This window comes from Blastomyces gilchristii, assembly GCF_000003855.2.
Source record: "Blastomyces gilchristii SLH14081 genomic scaffold supercont1.10, whole genome shotgun sequence".
Lineage (NCBI taxonomy): Eukaryota > Fungi > Ascomycota > Eurotiomycetes > Onygenales > Ajellomycetaceae > Blastomyces > Blastomyces gilchristii.
The window spans coordinates 179,509-201,138 of NW_003101673.1; the positions used below are offsets into that span (position 1 = coordinate 179,509).

The following is a 21,630-nucleotide window of genomic DNA, read 5'->3' on the forward strand; positions in this document are numbered from 1 at the left end:
AATATGTGGTTGGGAACGCAAGCGGTTATTCTCTCTTGGGATCCTGTTGTCGTCGTCTCTCAATATCTCGATCGGGCAATATTGACTTTGATATCACGTGACTTCCCGATGCATATCGTTTTGCACGCGACGCGACATTGCGACAACTAAATATCTCAACAACAGCTCAACGATGAAGGCATCCCATCAGGTTTCTAAATAGCTGCACGAGGACCTGGAGCGTTGGGATTGCTCTGACTCTACAAAAAGCTCCCTCATGACCTGCGATTCGACCGTTGTTTATTCCTTTTCTCCCCCATGGCTCCGATCAAGCGGACTCGAGTCGATCCGCACCATGTCCCCGCCTCGAGTGCGCCTTCAGGTTCACAGCCTGGCCCGGTAAGAAACAATATTGAGATATATAATCAAGCAGCCCTTCCTCTTCGATTCTATAGAAAAAAAATTGTTAGGCATGGTTGGACTAATATACAATCCAATTATATAGAGAAAGAAGGTGCGCACTTCGGATGTCCTAGCAGTCCGAGGCGACAGTGACAGTGACAGCGACAATGACTCTACCAATTCCTCCCCTGCCTCGACTCCGTACGACTCCGCCCCCGCCTCCGAGCGCGGCGGCACAAACCCAGACCACAACCCCAGCGAACCTGAAGCCGAGCCCGAGTTTGAATCCGAATCCCCAACCGAACTCCCATCCGAACCCGACCTCGACGAGGAAACCATCGAGCACCGAGCGAGCCAATACGTCCAGAATAAATTCTCGCAAAACGTAGAAAACGTGCCCGCAGAGCATGGCATCATCGAGCGAGTAGACTGCTACAATTTCATGTGCCATGAACATTTCTCCGTCGACCTAGGCCCGCTGATAAATTTCATTGTGGGCAAGAATGGGAGTGGGAAGAGTGCTATTCTTACGGCTCTCACTCTCTGTTTGGGCGGGAAGGCGTCCGTGACGAACCGGGGTCAGAGTTTGAAGAGCTTTATTAAGGAGGGGAAGGAGTATGTATCCCCCCCCCCCTTTTTTTTTTTTTTTTTTTTTTTTTTTTTTGTCCTCTTGCTTTGCTATTCTTTTACAAGCCTTCCTGTGAGAAGCATCTTATGGATGACCGCGCACACATTTAACTAAATTATTTCTCTTTCTTTGCAGCTCTGCAACTATTGTGGTTCGCATTAAGAACCAGGGAGATAGCGCATATAATCCCAACGAATTCGGAAACTCGATCATTATTGAGCGACATTTCTCCAGAAGCGGCGCGAGCGGTTTCAAAATTAAAAGTTCCTCCGGTCGAATTGTGTCCACGAAGAAATCGGAACTTGACTCTATCACAGACTACTTCGCCCTTCAGATTGACAATCCCATGAACGTCCTCTCCCAAGACATGGCCCGCCAGTTTCTAAGTAGTTCCAGCCCATCGGAAAAATATAAATTTTTCGTCAAGGGAGTCCAGCTTGAGCAGCTGGACCAGGACTATCGCTTGCTTGAAGAGTCGATTGACCAGACTGAAGCGAAATTGTCGATTCATTTGGACCAGATAAAGGATTTGGAGGTCAATAGGAATAACGCCAGGGCGAAGCTCGCGCTATCGGATAAGAATGAGACTATGCGGGCTAGAATAAGAAATTTGAGAGCTCAGATGGCGTGGGTACAGGTTGAAGAACAGGAAAAGGTTCGTAAATATATATGTTCAATACATATTGGGGTAGGTATGTTTCGGGCTAACCTGTGGAATAGAATCGAGATTCGTGCGATGCACAACTTGCGGAGGCAACTCGGAAGATTGCAGATCTCGAGGCTGAACTGGTGAAAGCCGATGAAGTTTATCAAGAAGCTGATCGTGAACACAATGTAGCTTTTGAGGCAGTTCGAGCAGCAAGATCTGAACTTGAATCTCACGAGGATCGAGGAAAGGTTGCAAAGGAAAGTATGACTGAGGTTCTAAAAGAGCGCCGTGAGCTCCAGGTACGTCGAATATTATCTGGTTAAATGTCATTTTGATAATTAATTTCGAGACAAGGCAACACAACGCACGATCCGCGAATATTTGAAGGCGGCCGAGTCTGCCATCGCAGAAACGCAACGAAAAATAGACGAAGAAAAACGGCGACTTGAGGATTTAGATGGTGGGAACCATGCTAGGAGGTTGGCGGAACTCGAGGAGAGGAAGTCTCAAGCCGAAGAAGCGCACAATAGATTCAATGCGCACAGAAAAGACGTTGATCGCTTACAAGAGGATCTGAACAGAGCGGAACGAGAATTCCAAGGGAAGCGTGAACCGGTCATCAAGCAGCGGTCTGATGTAGAGCAAGCTGAAAATCGACTTCGCAGCCTCGTGCGGGACAGAGGACAACAGCAAAACGGTTTCCACGAAAAGATGCCTATGTTGTTAAGGGCTATTGAGCAGGAGCAGTACAAGTTTTCGAGGAAACCTGTCGGGCCTTTGGGGAGCCATATACGGCTGCTGAAGCCGAAATGGTCTGGAGTCCTTGAAAGCGCGCTGGGTGCAAACCTGGCTGGGTTTGTGGTGACGACGAAGAGTGATTCGAACACTCTATCGGCTATCATGAAGCGGGTTGGATGGTAAGTTTCAATGACATTACTGAGTTTGCGGCGCACCACGCTCTGTATGTTAATTCATTCCCATTAGTGAATGCCCGATTTTCATCGGGAATGATAATGGGACCATGGATACGTCCCCCAACGAACCTGACCCCCAATTCGACACAGTGTTGCGCGTTTTAGAGGTAGGAAACTGCCAACGATTATATCAACAAACGATAGCTTCTTTACTAAAAAAGTACATATATCATTTAGATCGATAACGATTTGGTTCGAAGACAGCTGGTTATCACCAATGGCATTGAGCAGGTTCTACTCATTGAGGACTTGGAAGAAGCTTCCGCGGTGATGTTTGATGGCCCTCGGCCGAGAAATGCGAAGCGATGTTTCTGCATCGACCGGCGAGATCGGCGAAGAGGGATTCATTTATCTTTTAGCCGGACGGGGGAGCCCACACAATCTCCAGTCCAAGCGTATACAGGACGACCCCGGATGAAAACTGACATAGAGTCACAAATTAGGTTTGTAGCCATTTACATCGTAATAAAACCCAGGCTCCCCATTACTGACCAGTTGTGTGCCGTATAGGATACAACAAGATGCTGTCAATAGCTTGAAACAGGATCTCCTCGAGCTTGAAACCCAAGAACGATTAGCGCGCACCCATTTTGAAAAATGCAAACAGGCACTCTACAGACATAAAAAACAGGTGGAAGATCTAAGGACCGCCTCGCAAAAAGCGGAGGACAGCGTTGAGGAGCTTCAGAGTGCAATTGACGGAGATACAACTGAAGATGGCCGGCTAGAAGGTCTGCACACATCTCTACAAGAAAGCGAAGGAGAGAAACGCACTTACGAGAGCTCTTTCGAAGACAGCGTCAACAAAATGGACAGCATAGTTGAAATCGTCAAAGAGAAGAAACAAGAAGTGGCGCAAATTGGACTGGAGATAGCTAAATATCGGAAAAAGCTCGAAGAGCTTGAAGGGGAAGAGTCCAGGATGCTAGAGAAACGGAGAAAAGCTCTCACTGATAAAAACGTCGTTGTTCATAGGCTTGAGTCTGTGAAGGGGGACAAGGAATACATAGCGAGGAAGCGCCAGGAACTCGTTGATATCATCTTGGATTTTAGTGCTAAAGCAAGTTCCATTTCTCCGCGTGTGACCGTTCCTCAGGGTGAGACGGCGAATAGCCTTGATAAGAAACTCATGAGATTAAAAAGGGACCTTGATCGGTTTGATAAGGAGTATGTATATTTTCGTTCTTTTTTTGGTCGAAGGAAGAGGAAAAGACTTTGCTAACAACGTCTAGTTTGGGAGATCGGGAGAAGATTGCCACCGAAGCAGCCGAATCAGAGGAGAAGTATGAAAGTGCTAGGCGGCAGGTTGCTGAGCTTGAAGAGCTTGCGCAGGTAATAACTTCTACTCTACTACAAAAATTTTCTCTCGTTCTTAATAACTAACAATTCCGCAGAGGTTCAAAATCACATTGACAAACCGGCGAAAACGATGGGAGAATTTCCGCTCTCTCATCACTGCCCAAGCAAAACTCCAATTTACATATCTGCTGAGCGAGCGAAGTTTCCGCGGCCAGATTCTATCAGATCACACGAAGAAATTGCTTGATATCCAGATCGAGCCGGACATCACCAAGGACAGTGCCAGAGGGAGAAATGCTAAAACTCTATCCGGAGGGGAGAAGTCGTTCTCGCAAATATGCCTTTTGCTATCGCTCTGGGAGGCTATGGGGTCACCGATCCGCTGCTTGGATGAATTGTACGTGGACGTGGTTGACCGGTACCTCTCCCACTATACTATATTTTCGTTTTATATTAATTTTTTATTTCCCCTCCTAATAGTGACGTATACATGGACCATATTAACCGGCGAATGAGTATTGAAATGCTGGTAAGTTTCCCGCCCATGCTCCACGGTCCTCACGGGACTTACTATTTATCGTAATAGATGATCGCCGCAAGACGGTCCGTTGGGCGGCAGTTTATTTTCATTACGCCCGGCGCACGGCATGAAATCCAGCCCGCGCCAGACGTTAGAGTCAAAGAGTACGTTATTTCTTACCCCGTGTTTTCGGCACTACGACACTACGATGTAGGAGCTAACTCCAGATCTCTTTTCTTATCTAGGCTCGCTGAACCGGAACGAGGCCAAACGACACTGTCGTTTGCATGAGATTTATCTAGAACTCCATTCCGTAATATAATTTTTTTTTTCTTATATTATTATTGCATTGGGGCGGGAGGTTTGATTGATAGCGACCCTCAATTTTAACTTCAATTTTATTTTCTGATACATGTTTTGTTTACCTTTGCACTCTACCCATTTTCATTCCATTTTTATTACTCTCGCGGAATTTCTCTGCATATACTCCGGATGTATCGACTAGTTTTAAATTTCTTGATTACTACTCCGTACTCTTCGGATGCCTTGTGGTAGCTTGATCCCTCCCCAATCTACACCAAACGAATCAGTTGCATGGTGATGCACGGCACCTCAGAGCCTCTTGGGGACCGGATTCCTGGCTGCTTCTACGATTGATTATTAGCCTACCGCCCTGGCTCACCTGTCTTCAAGTACCTTCACCCCATCTTCACCCGGAGCTCACCCTGCTCCAGTAAGCATGCAACCGCCGCACCATTCTTTGCTGGCCCCTCCAGTATTTGATGGCCACCATTTCCCTGGCCGCCAGAATGAGTTTGCAATGCCTGATCCTCAAACTGTCCACTCACCTCTCCTTCACTTCCCCCCATTGAACTCGACAGGGGCGCCCATTTTGGCTCCCACTTTCCCACTTTCCCACCTGATATTCGAGCAGTGTGGCCTTCTCAGCTCACAACTGTCTACATTAATCTTGCACCATGACCACTGAGAGGGTGAGAGTGCAACACCTGTATAATTGCTGCCAGAACTTCAAGGCCAAGCTAATCAGTGTCTACAAGATACTTCTACAACAGCATGAAGCCACCGGCCGGACGCCTCCAGATGACTCAGACAATTACAAGAGGAGCAAAGCAACAGTGCAGCAGCAGCTTGACGGGTTTGGCTCTACTCTCTGATAAAATCATACTTGCGCATGCTGACTAGCGGCAGGCTGTGTGCTTCGAGCTTGAGACCACGCAGGATAAATTCCTTGAGGCCTTGACCTCCTCTAGTGTCAAGGTGTATTTTGACTATTCGAAAGAACCCACAATGAGAGTATCAAGCCCGCATCTTCTCTTAATAATTACTGGCGAGTCTTCAAGTCCCTCTACACCAAGAAGACCGACAAGACGCTGGACGAGTCGGAGTCGACTGCACGGGACTGCCGGCGGGTATGCTCAACTCCTGCAAGCGAAGATTCAACAAAGCTAACCACGGTCATTGGACAGTACAAGAATGTCGTCATCAAGCGATGGGGCCTTCGGAGACTCCCAAAGCATAAGCCCTCGGGCACAAAAGATGACGTGTATCGTGTCCTCCGGTTCCACTGGGAGCGCTCTCTACAAAGATCTATGCTGATGAGAAGCAGCGTGTCTATGTCGCGGCTGGTATACTCATGTCCTTTATCTCCGGATCTCGGTTGGTGTCGCTTTTGACACGCGAGTGAAGAACAAAGAGGATGTACCGGAGAAGTTGACCAGCAAAGCATCGGGAAGCTTGCTTTCCGTCAATCAAGCTTTCTCTGAATCAGCGCCCTAAACAGCATATAGGACCTGGGAAACGGAAGCGGCTTCCTTTGAATGACGATAGGGGGCTCCTGGTGTCAAAGCGAGCTAAGTCAGCTACCAGCCGAAGAGCATCGGCTGCTGTTCAGGAGACATCCTCGCCCGATCAAACTAATCTTTCAGATGTGAACATGAGCGACTCTTCCCATGATGGCCTAGAAGATGCTTCTGAACATTCTCCCTTGACAAAGGAGAGTGACATTGACAATGATACTGGCGACGAAGATGATGAAGATGAAGATGAAGACGATATTAGCTTCGCAGACAGTGGATATGACAGTGTTAGCCCCACAAACAAGCCCGATGGGGATTTCATCGAGGATGTGACAGATGATGAGTATGATGCGGGCCCTGAAGAGACAGGGGCCCTGCTCTGGAGGCATATTTCGTTTCACATCATCCGCTATTCACAGCCGGGGCGGCCAAACTTGCTCCTTGCCCAAATCACGCTTCTTCACACGAAAGGCTAGCACAAAAAGCCAAGAGTATAGGTCAACTTCCAATACTTTGCCGCCTAGGTCCGAAAACTGATGTCTGCTTGGAAAACCTTTGTCATTACTCACAGTCGAGAGCCAATCCTTGACCTCCTTGGACATCTTCTCTCCATGACTATTGATGAACGAATCTTCACTGCCGGATTCTAGCGGCTGGCGGATATCTATCCCACCGCACCGAGTTGGCAGGCAACTGAAAATCAAGAGAGAGCATTTGGACCAGCCGGTCTTTCGCCAACCCGCACATGACAAGGACGGACATGGAACATCTAAGGCGGTGCTACTCAAATCAGGTACATGGAATTGGTACCTCAGCGGACTAGGCAAGGCGATAGGCTTGAAGTACCCGCTGACGCAATATGTTTGGCGGCGGTCCCTGATCAACGCAATCAACAGTAAGTCGTCACTCCTGATCATCTAAAGCTCCTAGCATATTGTGTTCCCTGTCCTTCGGGTATTTTGCGCGAAGGAGTTTTGGCTGAGTGTGATGCATGACACAGATAAGGCGCCGTCATCTGCTTGCCACATCTCCAACAATGATAATTATAAAAATAATTGGTAGTTCCCTCAACTTAAATGCTGAACACTTCCTTTGTTTTTTAAGAGGTAGGGTAGGGTAGGGGGGTCCCCCAGAGCTGGTTAATCTAGCATTATCAGAAATGAAAAAGTGCCAGGCCGGCAAACCTTCATTAGATGCGCGTCCTCCAACTTCCATATATATCAACGGTCTCTTCAGTCACAAGCTTACAAAAAATCTGAACCATATAACACTATGCCAGCCATAATTCATTGTTATCAGTTGCGCTGGTGTTCAGGTGATCTGATAGGAATACCTGCCTAGACCATGTTTCAAGAGAAAACTCATCCACTGTTTGACTAGTTCAGTACTCCGTACTCTGTAGTTAGACAAAGAAATCGAAAAAGCGGCAGGAAAGAGTTGTTTCAAATACCTTTTGGGGATGATATTTGTAAAACCATCTAGATCCCACGCATGAATCCAATGACAAATAATGATGAGCTTATATACGAAAAATGGAGTAAATAAATAAGTTGGTAAGTTGGTACATAAACAAAAAAGAAATTGCAAAGAAATTGAGAGGATGAGAAAAGTGATAGGTAGGAGAAAAAATGAAATCGGGAAAGGCAGACAAGCAGGCAGTGAAATGCCTCGCCCATGACATATATTAAAGTTAGGGGGTAGAAAATGGTGTCTGTAAGAAGAAAAATGGCATGATATGATTATATATATATAGATGTTTATGATACCCTCTGCGCGGTTACCGCTAGTTTGGCTTATTTCGTGGTTTACATATGTATTCGTGCGCGTACTCGTTATACCTAGAGAGTAAATCCGTCGATGGGACTCCGCCTTGGTGCATGAAATTGAAGTGAGCGGCGAGAGCTCTGCCTTCGATAAGTACGTCTGTGAATATGGTAGCAAATGTGATGCGTCAGTAGTTTCTCATCAATATTTCAATTTGCAAAGAGTGGAATAAAAGGGCGCTTGTCATAAAAAACTGACTACGAATCCCAAACGTGGCGCGGTGGGGATATAAAATGGTACTCACGTCTCTGTAACTTCTTCGGCAAATCCAAAACAATCATATCCTCATCCCCCCTATTGTCCGGCCAATGCTCTACATCGGTATCTAGAATATCATCTCCCAGAATCACGAGACAATTAATCCGAATCCGCTCCCCTTGCATATTCCACGGTGGTTGGAATTTATATAGATCTGTGGTATTTTTCTCTAGGTTCTCCAGTAGTGAGTAGTGTTGCTGCGCCGCAATCGCCCAGCTCTCATAAGTGGGACCCCAGAAGTCATAAGTCAACTTCGCGACTGGGGTGCGGTGGAGGGCCTTGTCGTCGTCGACACGGAGCCAGCGATGTGTACCCCCGGGCGGCGGGTCTTTATCCAGCGGCCACTCGAAGTTGCTTGCACCGGACCAGAAGGGGTGGCTGGAAGGGCGCCAGTTTTCGGAGCCACTGCGGTGCTTGCGAGTCGGATCTGATTCGAGCTCGGGGAAGTACGGGTGTAGAGCACCTTGATGAAAGTGAATGAAAGACAAGGGAGGGCTGTTGATGACGTTCGCGGAGACGGCGAAGCTGTCCGGGTATTTTAGTTTGGTCGTGACCATGTGTGCGATGGCATCGTCCGCGAGCCAAACCTGATGAATGAAGGTAAGTGATATTATTCAAAAAAAAAAAAAAAAAAAAAAAAAAAAAAAAAAAAAAAAAACCGGAACAACCCGACGCCTGTCCTTGTCAAAGACGGGAAACCAATAAATTTTCCGCGATAAAGATGGAGGAGTAGCGCATACAATATCATCATCAAGCTTGACGTAGATCGTACCCCGCTCCACCCGCCTCCAGAGTTTTGTATAGTCTGGCCATTGCACAGGTTTGTCCAAGGGAATTTTCTTATAGCGGGGGGACCTCGCAATTATCTCGTCGAGATATTTGAGATCATCTTCATTTTTCGTGTTGGCGTACCACCACACCTCGTCCAACCATCCGCCATTTTCGATCAGATTCTTCTACTTAAACAGTCAGCGATCATTTCATTCTTACTAATTTATATACCCTTTCTTATAGCAAAAAAAAATGGCACCCTCCGGTTTCTGTTGTGCGCACACAACCAGAGAACGTGGCCACGACCCTACTAAGGAGCACCTATCTAAGATCGATAAAAAGAGAGGAAAGAGAGAGAAAGAAAAAAAAAAAAAAAAAACCAACCTCAACATAGCAATTCATCGACTCGACTCGATCCCGCCTCCCGAAGAATACCATGCCTGTAATAGTGACATGTGTAGGTTTAACAAGCTCCTCGGTTTGCTTTTGTTTCGGTTGCTCTACTGGCTTCGGTTGCTCTTCTGGCTTCGGTTGCTGTATCGGCTGTCCCTGACGGTTGCTATCATCGTGCTTGGATCTCCACGGGTGGTGATCCAACGACTGTGAGAACTTGATCAGACATAGTAAAACGGCGATGGCAACAAAGACGAGAACAGCAGGCCTCCGTATTGACTGTGATGAGAGCATGGGTGTGGAAGTTTGGCTTGCGGCCCACCATGTGCTGTGGAAGCAGGTAAGGGGGGGGTAAGACCCTAAAAAAGGGGCAACAACCGAAGAGGAAGGACGAGTGTGGAAATGGTGGAGAAGAGCTTAATGCCAAGATAACTCACAGCCGAGAGGGTACATGTACAAGCTGGTGGTATACGGGGTACCATAATAATCAAGCAAGAGAGGGGGAATCAAAAAAAAAAAACGAGCATCAAGAGAAGAAACAAAAAGAGAGGGCGAAGATTGATCGGACGAACCGACATTATTCCGTCAAACTACCTGAGCAGGGCCGGATGAGGCTCAAGGAAAAAATCGCCCGGGGAGGTCTGACCGCCGCAAAGACGTGGCAGGATTTGGGAAACAAAAGACATCGATCGAGGCTGGAGGGCCGAATCAGAAACAAATTCCAGCCAAAAAAAAGTTAATTTGCTTCTTGGTTTCAAGTAGCTCGTTACTTCCGTCCACTTATAAGTTTTAAAGGGCCAGTGGACTCTAGCTATAATTATCCCCGTCAGAAGTTTATTAGTTCGACTAGCAGCGTCAAATTCCACATGGTGCGTTTTCAGCTTCACCTAAACCTAGCATTCGGTCCTTTACGCGTACTGCGTACGGTACGCAGTAGTATGTATGGAACAACTCACTGGCTCCTGCTCTAATGTTCTGAATTTTGGTCATGACTCTGCTGACAGAATCGGACAGACCATCCATGTCGTTATTGATGGTTTCAGTGGGAGTGCGGAATAGGTCCAATCGCCATCTTCAACCTCAAATACAATACGGAGAGTAACTGTGCGGGCAAATGTTGGGTTTCCCACCAAAGGAACTGACTGGCAAGAGGACGGACACCGCTGGGAACTTTGGTCAGTCAGTTGGTTTCTTTCACCCTAAGTAAGTTAAGCATTTAGCAAGAATTGAGGAAGTACTGGCTGGCGTACCTTGGGGAAAAAAATAAAAAAAAAAAAAAAAAAAAAAATTTATCAGCGCGCCAAAATAGGATAGATCAACGTAGACCTCAGCTAGGCATTAAAGCTGTCTCAGTCCAGTCCGGGACAAATCTTAAGAAAGCCACAGGCCAAAAAAAAGAATATAGGTGAGATTCTTTTCAAAACGCCCCCAATAATAATGTCAAGGGGGGGGGCCGCCTCTTCTTTTCTCTTTGTACGGAGTACTCCGTAGTTCCAACATCTCCAGCTCTCCTCCCTTCCGTAGCGTCCGTAGCGTCCGTAGCGTAGCGTAACAGCGTAATAATAGTGTAACAGTGTAGACTAAGTCTAAGCCTGACCGAAGATACTTTTTTTGATAACTTTTGATACTTTTGATATGGGGAAAAGAAGGAAACAAAACACTTGGCTGAAACGGAGTGGGTCACGCACCAGTCACACTAGTCCTAATGTAGTTAGTTATATTACCACATACCCACATGCATGTAATCTGATTTATTAATATCTGTAATAATAAAATTCAATTTATATAGCTAAGAAGTGCCATCATGTTTTAATGAGTAATTATATTTAGCTTCAAATCACTCTGTATTTTATTTATATAAGATTGTCACATATTCTGAGTTGATTTCTCTTTTTTCTTAAATATCTCATTTTTAATATCTCATCTGTCAATTTTATATAATATCAAATACTGATATTATTATAAGAGCTTTTGTAATGACTTTTAAATCACTTTATTTTGACAAGTTAAATGCTGAAATCATGAAAATCACTCAGATTTCAAAGAGTCAAATTAACTGTATATATAGATATGCAATTGAACACAGATTCAGTTCTGAACTGTTTTATATTATATTTTATAATGAATAACTTTGAGATATTTCTGAATTTAACTGATCAACTCTGAGAAATGATAATATTAAAAATATTATATTTACAAAGATTTGATATAATTAATATAAATGAGAAAAAATATATACTGATTTTATCAATAAATTCAGTAATAAAGAAATTGAAATGTTTTTTATAACTATATGAAGAATTCTTTACAAAGCAGATCTGTGAAAAAATCTATATAAAAGTCAGAACTTATTAAGAAAATATAGTTAAATCAACTTCAATTCTGTCTGAAATATAAGAATTAAATTTTGAAGAATTGAAAGAATATCATCTGATCAGATGAATTCTCTATTATTTTTCTTCATCAATAAAATGAATATAAAATATAATATACATTTCATAAAATTTATTCTCAAAGCTATATACATGATTAATGAAAGAGATCATTGTCAAGCTCTCAGCCGCGTCAAGGCCTTATTGCGGTTTCACACGGCTTATCAATTTCATACAGATGATTTCATCTCATCTGAACTAGTTTTCAACCACTCTATAACATCATTTAAATATATTATAGAAAGATTCAATTGATGAATATGAGAATCTCACTTCTATACAAGATCAGCAGATTACTCTTTCTTAATAGTGAGATGCTGCTAAGATATCACTTCAGCTATTCTTACTTATGAAATGAGAGAAGAGTATCTGCTCATTATCTATATAGAATAGCTAGATACTGACTCTCAATTAAAGTAGTTAGTAATTTGTTTTTTTTCTACTGAAAGATATATAAGAGTTACTGTGTATCTCATACAATCTTCTTAGTATACTAAGTATTATATCTGTGATATTCTCACAGTAACTCTGTAGTCTATAAGCTCACTATTTAAGTAAGATAGTTAAGCTCACTTATACAGCTTCTTAAACAACTATCTCTATATAATATCACTGACTAGTCACTGCTTCAGTTCTATTATATTACAATTTAAATTACTCAATCTGATTACAAGTTTGAATTAATCAAGCTTTAACAAACTGATATAACTTCATATACTCACACTGAGACTGATCTGATCTCACTCTCTGAGAGAAACTTCACATTATTCTCTAGAGTGTATACATCTCTATCTCAGCAGAAATTCAAGATTTCTAAATCTGCTATATATTTTAATATGAGCTCTTCAACTGCTCTGCTACTACTGCAGCCTCTACACACTTACATCTATTATGAGAATAGAGAGATTAAGATTAAAGATTCTTCAAGATACAAGAAAAACATATTATCTGAATTTCACAGCTTTACTCATATTCTTGAACAGAAATTCTGTCTTAATCTGAGCCAGTATAATACTTATAAGATATAAGTAATATACACTGTCAATCTTCTTGAAGACATCTCTGTGACTACTTGAGTTATTAAGAAGAGAGAGCTTGAGTGTATTAATACTATTATAACTTGAAAAGAATTTAAGAACTTTCTACTGAATCAAATTAAAGATTATTATAACTACAGCTTCACAGCAGTGCAGCAGTTTAACTCATTATATTAATAAAATAATAAGAATTCTTTCAATTTCAATGCAAGATTTGAAGAATATTGAGAGAAATTAACTGATAATTTAAATCAATTAAAAATATAGCTTTATCTTATAAAGCTGACTTACAAGATGTGAATAATAATATCACAATATCAGAGTTTATTAATTAATTATACTGAGCTTGTCAATCTGACTTTCTGAATCTATTTGAATAATCAATTCTCTGAGAAAAAGATTAACAAGATCTCTTCTAAGTAATTAATAACAGAATCTAAACAGTGTCATGACAGCTTCAGTGTGAAGAAAGTAAAGAAGAATTTCAAATATTCTGATTCTTCACTCACTGTGAAGAAATGCTAAAAAAGATTTAATAAAGATCTCTATTTTAACTACAAAGCTGATAAACACTATATCAGTGATTATAAGAAGCTGAAGAAGAAAAGAAACTGAGAAGATATCTTCTTAAAGTTAACTTCTCTTCTAGCAAATATATTCATAGAAGATAAAGAAGAGAAAGAAATAAAGAATTAATAATTCTTATATCTCTGAGTTCATGTTATAATCACAATGTATACTCTGAATGAGAAGATATCAGTGAGATATCTACTTAACTTCAGAGTAAATACTAACTTCATATTCTATTTCTTTTCTTTGATGAAGAGTTGAAAGAAGATAGATCTGTCAGATTATATGAAATTTACTGATGAAATAAAATATCACTGTTTTAACATAATTTAAGTGAAGTATGTGATCACAGACTTAGAAGAAATCTTTAAGAAAAGCAGTCTACTTCTTTATACAGTTAATATTATAGATGAGAACATTATTCTAGATCTCTTATAATTGAGAGAAAATAATTCTCTCATTAACTGAGTCACTGAGATATGATGATACTATCTCACTAATAAAGAGACAGTGATAGAGAAATCTGAAGAGTTTCATTGAAAGAATCTTGAGAAAAAGATAGAGTTAATATACTGCATAGCAGGTGATTAAGACTTAAGAACAGATGAAGAAGTCATCACTTTCACTGCAAGATTAGCAGCAGTATCTGTTATTAAAGATGAATATATACAATATCTCTTTACAGATTATAAGAATGTCTTTTTGAAAAGAGAAGTAGTGAAGTTTCCTGATATCAAGATATAATATAAGATTTGTCTTGAAGACAGTGTAACAGTGTTATACAGGTCTCTTTATAACTTATCTATAAAGAAATTAAATGTTCTGTGCAAATATCTTGAAGAAGCACAATCAAAGAACTGAATATACTTATTAAAGAGTTCAGTAGAGATATCTATACTCTTTGTATTTAAGAATAATGATAGACTATGTCTATGTGTAGACTACAGAGACCTCAATAAGATGATAATTAAGAATCACTATTCATTACTATTGATTGACAAGATGATTAATTAATTATCTTAAGTAAAGATATTCTCAAAGATTAATATACAGAATATCTATTATAGAATCAGAGTTAATAAAGATAACATTTGAAAAACAGCTTTTCATATTAAGTACAGTAATTTTAAATATCTTGTTTTATCTTTTGATCTTTGTAATGCTTCAGCCATCTTTCAGATCTATATAAATGAGACACTGTAGAGCCTTATCAATGTCTTTTATATAGTATATCTGAATGACATTCTAATCTTCTCAAAATCAGAGAAAGAACATGATACTCATGTTTGAGAAGTGTTAAGTCACTTGAAACAGTATTAACTTTATATAAATACTGAAAAATGCTCATTCTACATGCAGAAGATTAATTTCTTAGATTATATTATTGAAGTGAACAGCATTTCAATGAACAGAAGTCAGGTCTCTATCATTGAGAACTGATCAACACTGTGAATATACTATGAGATGCAGATGTTTCTAGAATTTGTAAATTTCTACAGACAATTCATCTATATATATTCATGAATTACTGTCTCTCTTACAGATCTGTTAAAGAGAAGTGTGAAAGACAGAAAAATAGAACTATTTATTCTCACTCAAGACACTATACAGATATTTGTGAAATTGAAACAAGCTTTTACAGATGTCACAATGCTGAATCACTTTAACTCTGACTTACTCAGTCAGTGTGAGACTGATGCATTCAGAAATAGAGTCTATGAAATCTTTTCACAGTTGACACTGAAGACCTTTCAATATTGAAAGAATCAGAGAATAATTATCTCTGAGAAAATAGACAATAAATTATCTATAAAAGAAGACTTTTTTACAGAGTCTATAAGACACTGTGAATGAAGATCAGTGATCTTCTTCTTCAAGAAGTTATCACTCACACAGAGAAGATATGATTAGACTGGCCGCTGAGACCATGAATTTCACATTTGATTTCATTTAGTCTGGTCTCATACATTTCTTGGCGTGAATCCTGCTGGGACTGGCTATTAAAAAAACATGTAAAGTGACTATATATCAGATCTTAAAATGAAACCATGACTTGAAAAAAATGAGAAAGTGGTTTCATTTGATTCCATTTAGTCACATTCTTGGCATAAAGTGACTATTTTTAGACATTTTAAGGTTTTTTTTAGACTATTTTTAATTTTTTAAAAAGTAACGCTTTTTGATAACACTTAAATGAGATTTAAAGTCATTTAAAGCAATAAAAATAATTTAAATTGAGAAGTGGAAATCATGGTCTCATTTGAAAAATGTGACAAGAGTAGACAGTAAGTCTCACTGAGACAGTATGAGACTACTATCTAATGTTAAAACCGTGTAATGGGATCAGTCAAATTGATAATGAAACTATTAAAAAATCTAGTCCTGGTCTCAGACACGGTCACACGGTCAGTCCAGATATGATATTCATGATTAGAAGATATTAGTAATTATTGAATTCTTTAAGATCTGATAACATTATCTTCAGAGTAGTAAGTACTCAGTGTAAGTTCTCATTGATTATACAAATCTATGTTACTTCTTGACAATAAAGAGCTTGATAGAACATCAAGCCAGATAAGTGAAGCTGCTTTCAGAGTATGATTTCTATATCTGATACTATTCAGATCAGCTTAATCTCACTGACATACTATCTAGATAGTCTGATTATAATATTATTAATGTAGAGAAGAATTTTGCAAGAGAATCTCTATCATCACTATAGAAGAAGCTGACTGCAGAGAGTTAGAGTTCTCTAAAGCTCAGAAACAGTGCTGATAAGACAGTTGCATAACTCAGTATAGAAGATAAAAGAAAACTCAGATCTCTGCAGAGAACTGACACTGAAGATTATAAGCTTCTCATATTATATCTTATAATCATTGAATTGATAAAGAATGAAATAGTCTACAATCTTTCAATCTGACTACTTTTCAAATTTATTAATAAGTTATAGAAGAGAGACATCTCTACTACAGCTTGAATTCAGAAGTTGAAGAAGAAAGAATCTGATTTAAACTTGAAAGAGACAGACTCTGAGCAGAGCAGTGTCACTAAGAAATCAAGTCACTGATAACTAGAAGAATATGAACTTCTACTGCTAAATGATTCAGTCTTCATCTCTCATAGCAGAGCAGTGTATCAGAAGTTATTAAGAATTCATTATAATGATTCTTATATGAGACACTTTGAATTAGAGAAGACTGAGAAGCTTCTAAAATATAAATATATTTAAGACAAGCTTCAGACAGATGTCAAAAAGTATGTTAAAACTTATAATATTTATCAAAGAATAAAGATTCTGTAGTATAAGTAATACAGTAAGTTAGCATCACTATCTATTTCAAAGAACTCATAACAGAATCTATCAATGAATTTCATAGTTAATCTACTGAAGTTAACAAGAGTTAAAGAATATAACTCAATTTTAATCATTATTAACTGCTTCACAAAGATAATCAGATATATTTCTACTTATAAAAAGATTAAAGCCTCTGAATTGACTGATCTGTTTTTAGATATTATTATTTATAATCACAGTGCTCTGAAATCATTGATAACAGATTAAGAATCTCTCTTTATCAGCAAATACTAATTAGCTTTTTACTATCATCTTATAATAAGATATCTTCTCAGTATCACATTTCATCTGCAGACAGATGATCAGACTGAATATCAGAATCAGACACTAGAATAGCATCTTTGAGTATTCTATTTATGTTATCAGAATGATTGACTTAAATATCTTCTGACTGCTGAATTCATATATAATAATACAAAGAATATAATCTTAAAGATATCTTCTTTCTATACTTATTATAAATATAATTCTTCATTACTCAGTGATATTATGAATAATATTTCAAAGAGAGAGATAGACAGTCAGAATATCAAACAGATACAGAGAACAGAGTATTTCTCAGTATCAGAAGTAAAAGCAAGATTGAAACTTTTGAATAAAATTTATAAGAACATGATAAAAAGCATCTACTATACTTAGAAGTGATAGACAGAATACTATAATTAAAAACATCTTTCAATAAAGTTCTTAATAGAGAATCAAATGCTACTTTTAGCAAAGAATATCAAGATAATAAAACTGTATAAGAAGCTCAGTGAGTAGTGACTAGAATCTTTCTCAGTAACAAGAGTGATAAGTAAGTAGATATATAAGTTGAAATTATTCTCAGAATTGAAATCAATTCATTCTATTTTTTATATTTTCTATTTAAAGCTCTATAAGCAATGTTTTAGAGTAGAGCTGTCTCAGCTGAATAATATCAAGATTGAGAGTGATACTAAATATCTTATGAAGAAAATATTAAATAAGTAAATATATTACAGCAAGCTTCAATATCTTGTTAAATAAGAAGATTATTCATTGTCAGAGAATTCATGAGAATTACTTGAGCATTTGAAAAATGCTGAGAAAGAGATTGTAAGCTATAAGATAGCTAGTAGAGACTGCTCTGTTACATATCAGAGATATTGAGTAAGAAATACTGCTTAAGACTTCTCATTTTTTTTAAAGAATTTTTTAGAGATAATCTTATAATAATAAGCTAATATCTTATCAACTCTGTAGCACTCTTCTTCTATTTTCTCTTAAAGAATTTTTAGAAGTTTAATAAGACTATACAAGTATAAAATTTCTGAAGTGATTAAAGAAAAGAAATATTTGAAATTAATAAAGATTAATATTATCAATCTGCAGACTGCTGCTATTCTAATAAGACTACAGCTTGCTGAAAAAGTAAAAAGAAGAAAATCTCAGAGTCTACTTATTAATAATTATATTTTTATCAAACTCATTCTTCACTGTTAAAGTCTTCAGTATTAATATCTTTATCTGTTGAGAAGTTAGCACTGCAGCACTGTAGAGAAGTATACTGTAGAAGAGTATAAGAGATACTTGAAGTATTAACTTACTAATTTATAAAGTATCTCAGTTATCTACTTCAATTGAAGTGAGATTCTCTTCAATCAGTGATTAATCTTTACAGTACTTTCAACAGTGATATCAGCTGATCTTTTCTTAAGATCAGTCATTCTGAGATGTTTTTTCATCTCAGAGATTTATACTTTCATCTTCTTTTATAGATAAGTAAGAGAGATCTTCTCAGTCTTGATAGAATTCATCAATACTTAAAGCTCTGAGACTCTCACTCTGTACTGCTTAAGCATCTAGACTTCTTATCAGAGTTAATACAATATCTTTCTGTGAGATAATACTTACAGAGAGATAGAAGTCATTGTTACAGATATAATAAAAATAACAGAAGTAAGAGAAGAGACAGATGTATAAAATTCTTCTCTTCTTCAGCTACTTAGTGCAGTATAGATAAGTAGTAATATTAGTTAAAGACTACACTGAAGCCTCTTCACAGAGAGAAGATAAAGAAACTGCAGAACTCTGCAGACTCAACTCAGTAGTATTCTAAGCAGAACTCAGATATACTGTGAGAGAGAAACTATAAATTAAGCTTCTCAGAGTCACTGTCTCTGAAATCAAGCTCTCTCTGAGTTTCTCTCTGAATGATCACACAGAGTCATACATTACTATGTTAACTGAGAGAGAGAGTGATATTACAATAGTGATAAGAGAGGCAGAGAAAGAACTGAATATAAATTAATTAATTAACAGAAGAGATAACATCTCACTGCAAAGTACAGTGACTATTATCACAGCTGTAAGAGAAGTAGAAGAAGAAGAAGAAGAAGATGTGATAATAAGAGCAGTACTTCTGCAGCTCAGTGACACTGTTATCTTCATCTTCAATCTGACTTTCTTAACAGTCACAGAGACTGCAGCCATATTATAAAGATATTTATTATTCACTAGAAAACATCAGAATAAGCTTCTTATTATCTCTCAAGAATAATGCTTTCATGCACTCACTATTACAGATGAGAGAAGGGAGAGAAAAATGTATTATAGAAAAGAGAAGATCTTTTTGAAAAATTCTGTCACTACTGTTAGCTTTGTCTCTAAAACACATTACTTTTGCAGAGAATTTCATATATAAGATGAAATATAATAAGAGATCTGTAAGTCACTTATTGTAAGAGACCTACGCTAAATAGATCGGCATAATATTGATAGATCTTATATAACAAAAATAAAAACATTAGAGAAGAAAAGAAAGAGAAAGTGTGAGAATCAGTAATTGAGATGAATATTTATACATGTATGTGATGATGTACGCGGTGAAGCTTCAGAGCAGAAGAATATACGCTTGTTCATAGCAGCTGAGAATCAGCAATTGAGAATAACTGAGAATCAGAGTGTACATGTTCAAGAATGAAGTGATTGAAATCTGTGAAGTGTAATGAAATAGTCTATATAATTGATCAGGCACAGCCTACCACATTAGCTCTCTCTTTCAGAAGCAGTTCTCATCAGTCAAGAGTCACTGTTTCAGATAATACAGAACTCAGAGTCTAGATCAGTTGATTATAGCTGACTTATTTCATAAGATATTATCAGTCACAGTCACAGAGTCTCTTATTGAGAATATTCTCAATCTCTCACTCAAGCTTATTATCTTCTTCTATGATATCTGATAACTGTTAGTCAGAAGTCAGTTAAGAAGAGAATGAATTGATGACAGTGCAGCAGAGCAAGCTTGTATGAAATATATTATAAATCTCTGATAATGTGTTAAGACAGTAGTTGTAACTATCTAGAACTTCTATCACTTTATACTTGATATAGTGATAATCTAGCATACAAAATGAACATGTGATTTGTATATTCTTAAGATTCAATTATATCAGATCTTCTATCTTATATTATTCAGTGAGATCTCAGTGAACATTGATTTGATTCTCTTAATCTTGTTTTACAGTTATTATGAAGATCTCTACTCAATCACAGATATCTTGAAGCTTCATTACTATATTATTAATGATCTGAATCAGACTGTAGAGGTTCAGTGTGAACTGTGTAATCTCTAGAAGATTCAACACTTTCATGTGATATTCATGTATAAGAAAGAATGAGCTTACATCTGTTGAAATAGTATCTCAATCATTGATAGTAATCTCTGTGTGTAGAAGAAGATCATATCAATTATCTTATAAGTGATTACAGAACTTATGAAGATAATTCTTCACAGTCTGAATTATTCATTCTGACACATCATCAGTCTCAGAGTGATAGACAGTTGATAGATAGTATGTAATCTTGAGAACTTGACAGATTCTTATTCAGAGAGTACTTACAAATTGACAGTCTTGATCTGATACTATAGATCTCAGCAATTCATATATTCAATAGAATGAGCTCTGTAGAAAAGCTTCAGTGACTTATTTAATATTTATCTTATTACAAGATTTTAATATTATATCTTTGCTCAGTTAATTCACAATGATCAGAATGTTTCTATAATTCTTACTCTCAGATAGATTAATAGTGAAGTTAATTACTACATCTTATCAGATTCTATCAGAGATATTGAGTGATTTCAATAGATCTTTTCTACAGTTCTTTCATAAGATAACAGAAGAATAGTGATTACAGTTTTAGATAAAGTATCTGATACTGTTTAATATCTTGAGTCAGTAGAACTCTCAGAAGATCATTCTATACAGTTGTTTACAGTCTGAATGACTGATTATATACAAATCATGCATCTCTTGCATTATCTGAGTGCATAAGAATTTGAAGTGAGAAACTCAGCATTATTCATAGAATTGTAGAATGTTATTATTATTAATTGAACATTCTAAGATATCAGTTCTTATACATAGTTCTGAAGAAAATCAGAGTGCTTCTTAATATACTACTTTAATAAGAGTCTGAAGAAGTTTATTCATCTGAGCTGCTGTATATCACAGTTCATTCAGTGTAAAGAAAGTGAAGATATTAATAATAGTTCTAACTGAAGAAGTATATATAGTGTTATAAACTGTTTCATCTTGATCAACTAGTATCTTCAGATTCAAGAGCTGATGCTCTTGATTTATTCAGTGAGTATCTATTACATCAGATAATATATCTTACTCTCATTATAAGAGAGCATCTGTCATCAAGTTCTGACTATTAAAATAGTAGTATATTATAAAATGAAAGCAGCTT

General features: G+C 38.1%; 3 protein-coding genes across 6 annotated transcripts; 2 read left to right on the forward strand and 1 right to left on the reverse strand.

Moving 5' to 3' along the window:
* Positions 1 to 297: 297 nt before the first annotated feature.
* BDBG_05081 (DNA repair protein Rad18) lies at positions 298 to 4,742 on the forward strand (the record flags this gene model as incomplete). Its single annotated transcript, XM_002624266.1, has 13 exons — positions 298 to 378; positions 485 to 996; positions 1,145 to 1,664; positions 1,730 to 1,957; positions 2,013 to 2,575; positions 2,643 to 2,739; positions 2,810 to 3,075; positions 3,143 to 3,799; positions 3,865 to 3,964; positions 4,027 to 4,328; positions 4,412 to 4,460; positions 4,518 to 4,615; positions 4,697 to 4,742. The coding sequence occupies 13 exons, from the start codon at positions 298 to 300 to the stop codon at positions 4,740 to 4,742; spliced, it is 3,519 nt and encodes a 1,172-aa protein (XP_002624312.1).
* An 82-nt stretch (positions 4,743 to 4,824) lies between these two features.
* BDBG_05083 lies at positions 4,825 to 11,133 on the reverse strand. Of its 4 annotated transcripts, XM_031721976.1 has the most exons (7): positions 10,765 to 11,133; positions 10,471 to 10,677; positions 9,506 to 10,209; positions 9,091 to 9,306; positions 8,337 to 8,937; positions 7,719 to 8,191; positions 6,230 to 7,636 (listed from the first exon to the last, which is right to left on the reverse strand). In XM_031721976.1, exons 3-6 carry the CDS (start codon positions 9,806 to 9,808, stop codon positions 8,052 to 8,054), a joined length of 1,260 nt encoding a protein of 419 aa, XP_031578737.1. In that variant the 5' UTR covers positions 9,809 to 10,209; positions 10,471 to 10,677; positions 10,765 to 11,133; the 3' UTR covers positions 6,230 to 7,636; positions 7,719 to 8,051. The 4 variants fall into 4 exon arrangements, with proteins under 4 accessions (XP_031578736.1, XP_002624314.1, XP_031578738.1 ...); XM_031721975.1 differs by lacking the exons at positions 10,471 to 10,677; positions 10,765 to 11,133 and having other exon boundaries at positions 4,825 to 6,740; positions 6,838 to 7,636; positions 9,506 to 10,063; XM_031721977.1 differs by lacking the exon at positions 10,765 to 11,133 and having other exon boundaries at positions 6,209 to 7,636; positions 9,506 to 10,325; positions 10,471 to 10,715.
* BDBG_05082 (uncharacterized protein) lies at positions 5,429 to 6,744 on the forward strand (the record flags this gene model as incomplete). Its single annotated transcript, XM_031721974.1, has 4 exons — positions 5,429 to 5,607; positions 5,752 to 5,881; positions 5,939 to 6,128; positions 6,260 to 6,744. The coding sequence occupies 4 exons, from the start codon at positions 5,429 to 5,431 to the stop codon at positions 6,742 to 6,744; spliced, it is 984 nt and encodes a 327-aa protein (XP_031578735.1).
* Positions 11,134 to 21,630: the final 10,497 nt, after the last annotated feature.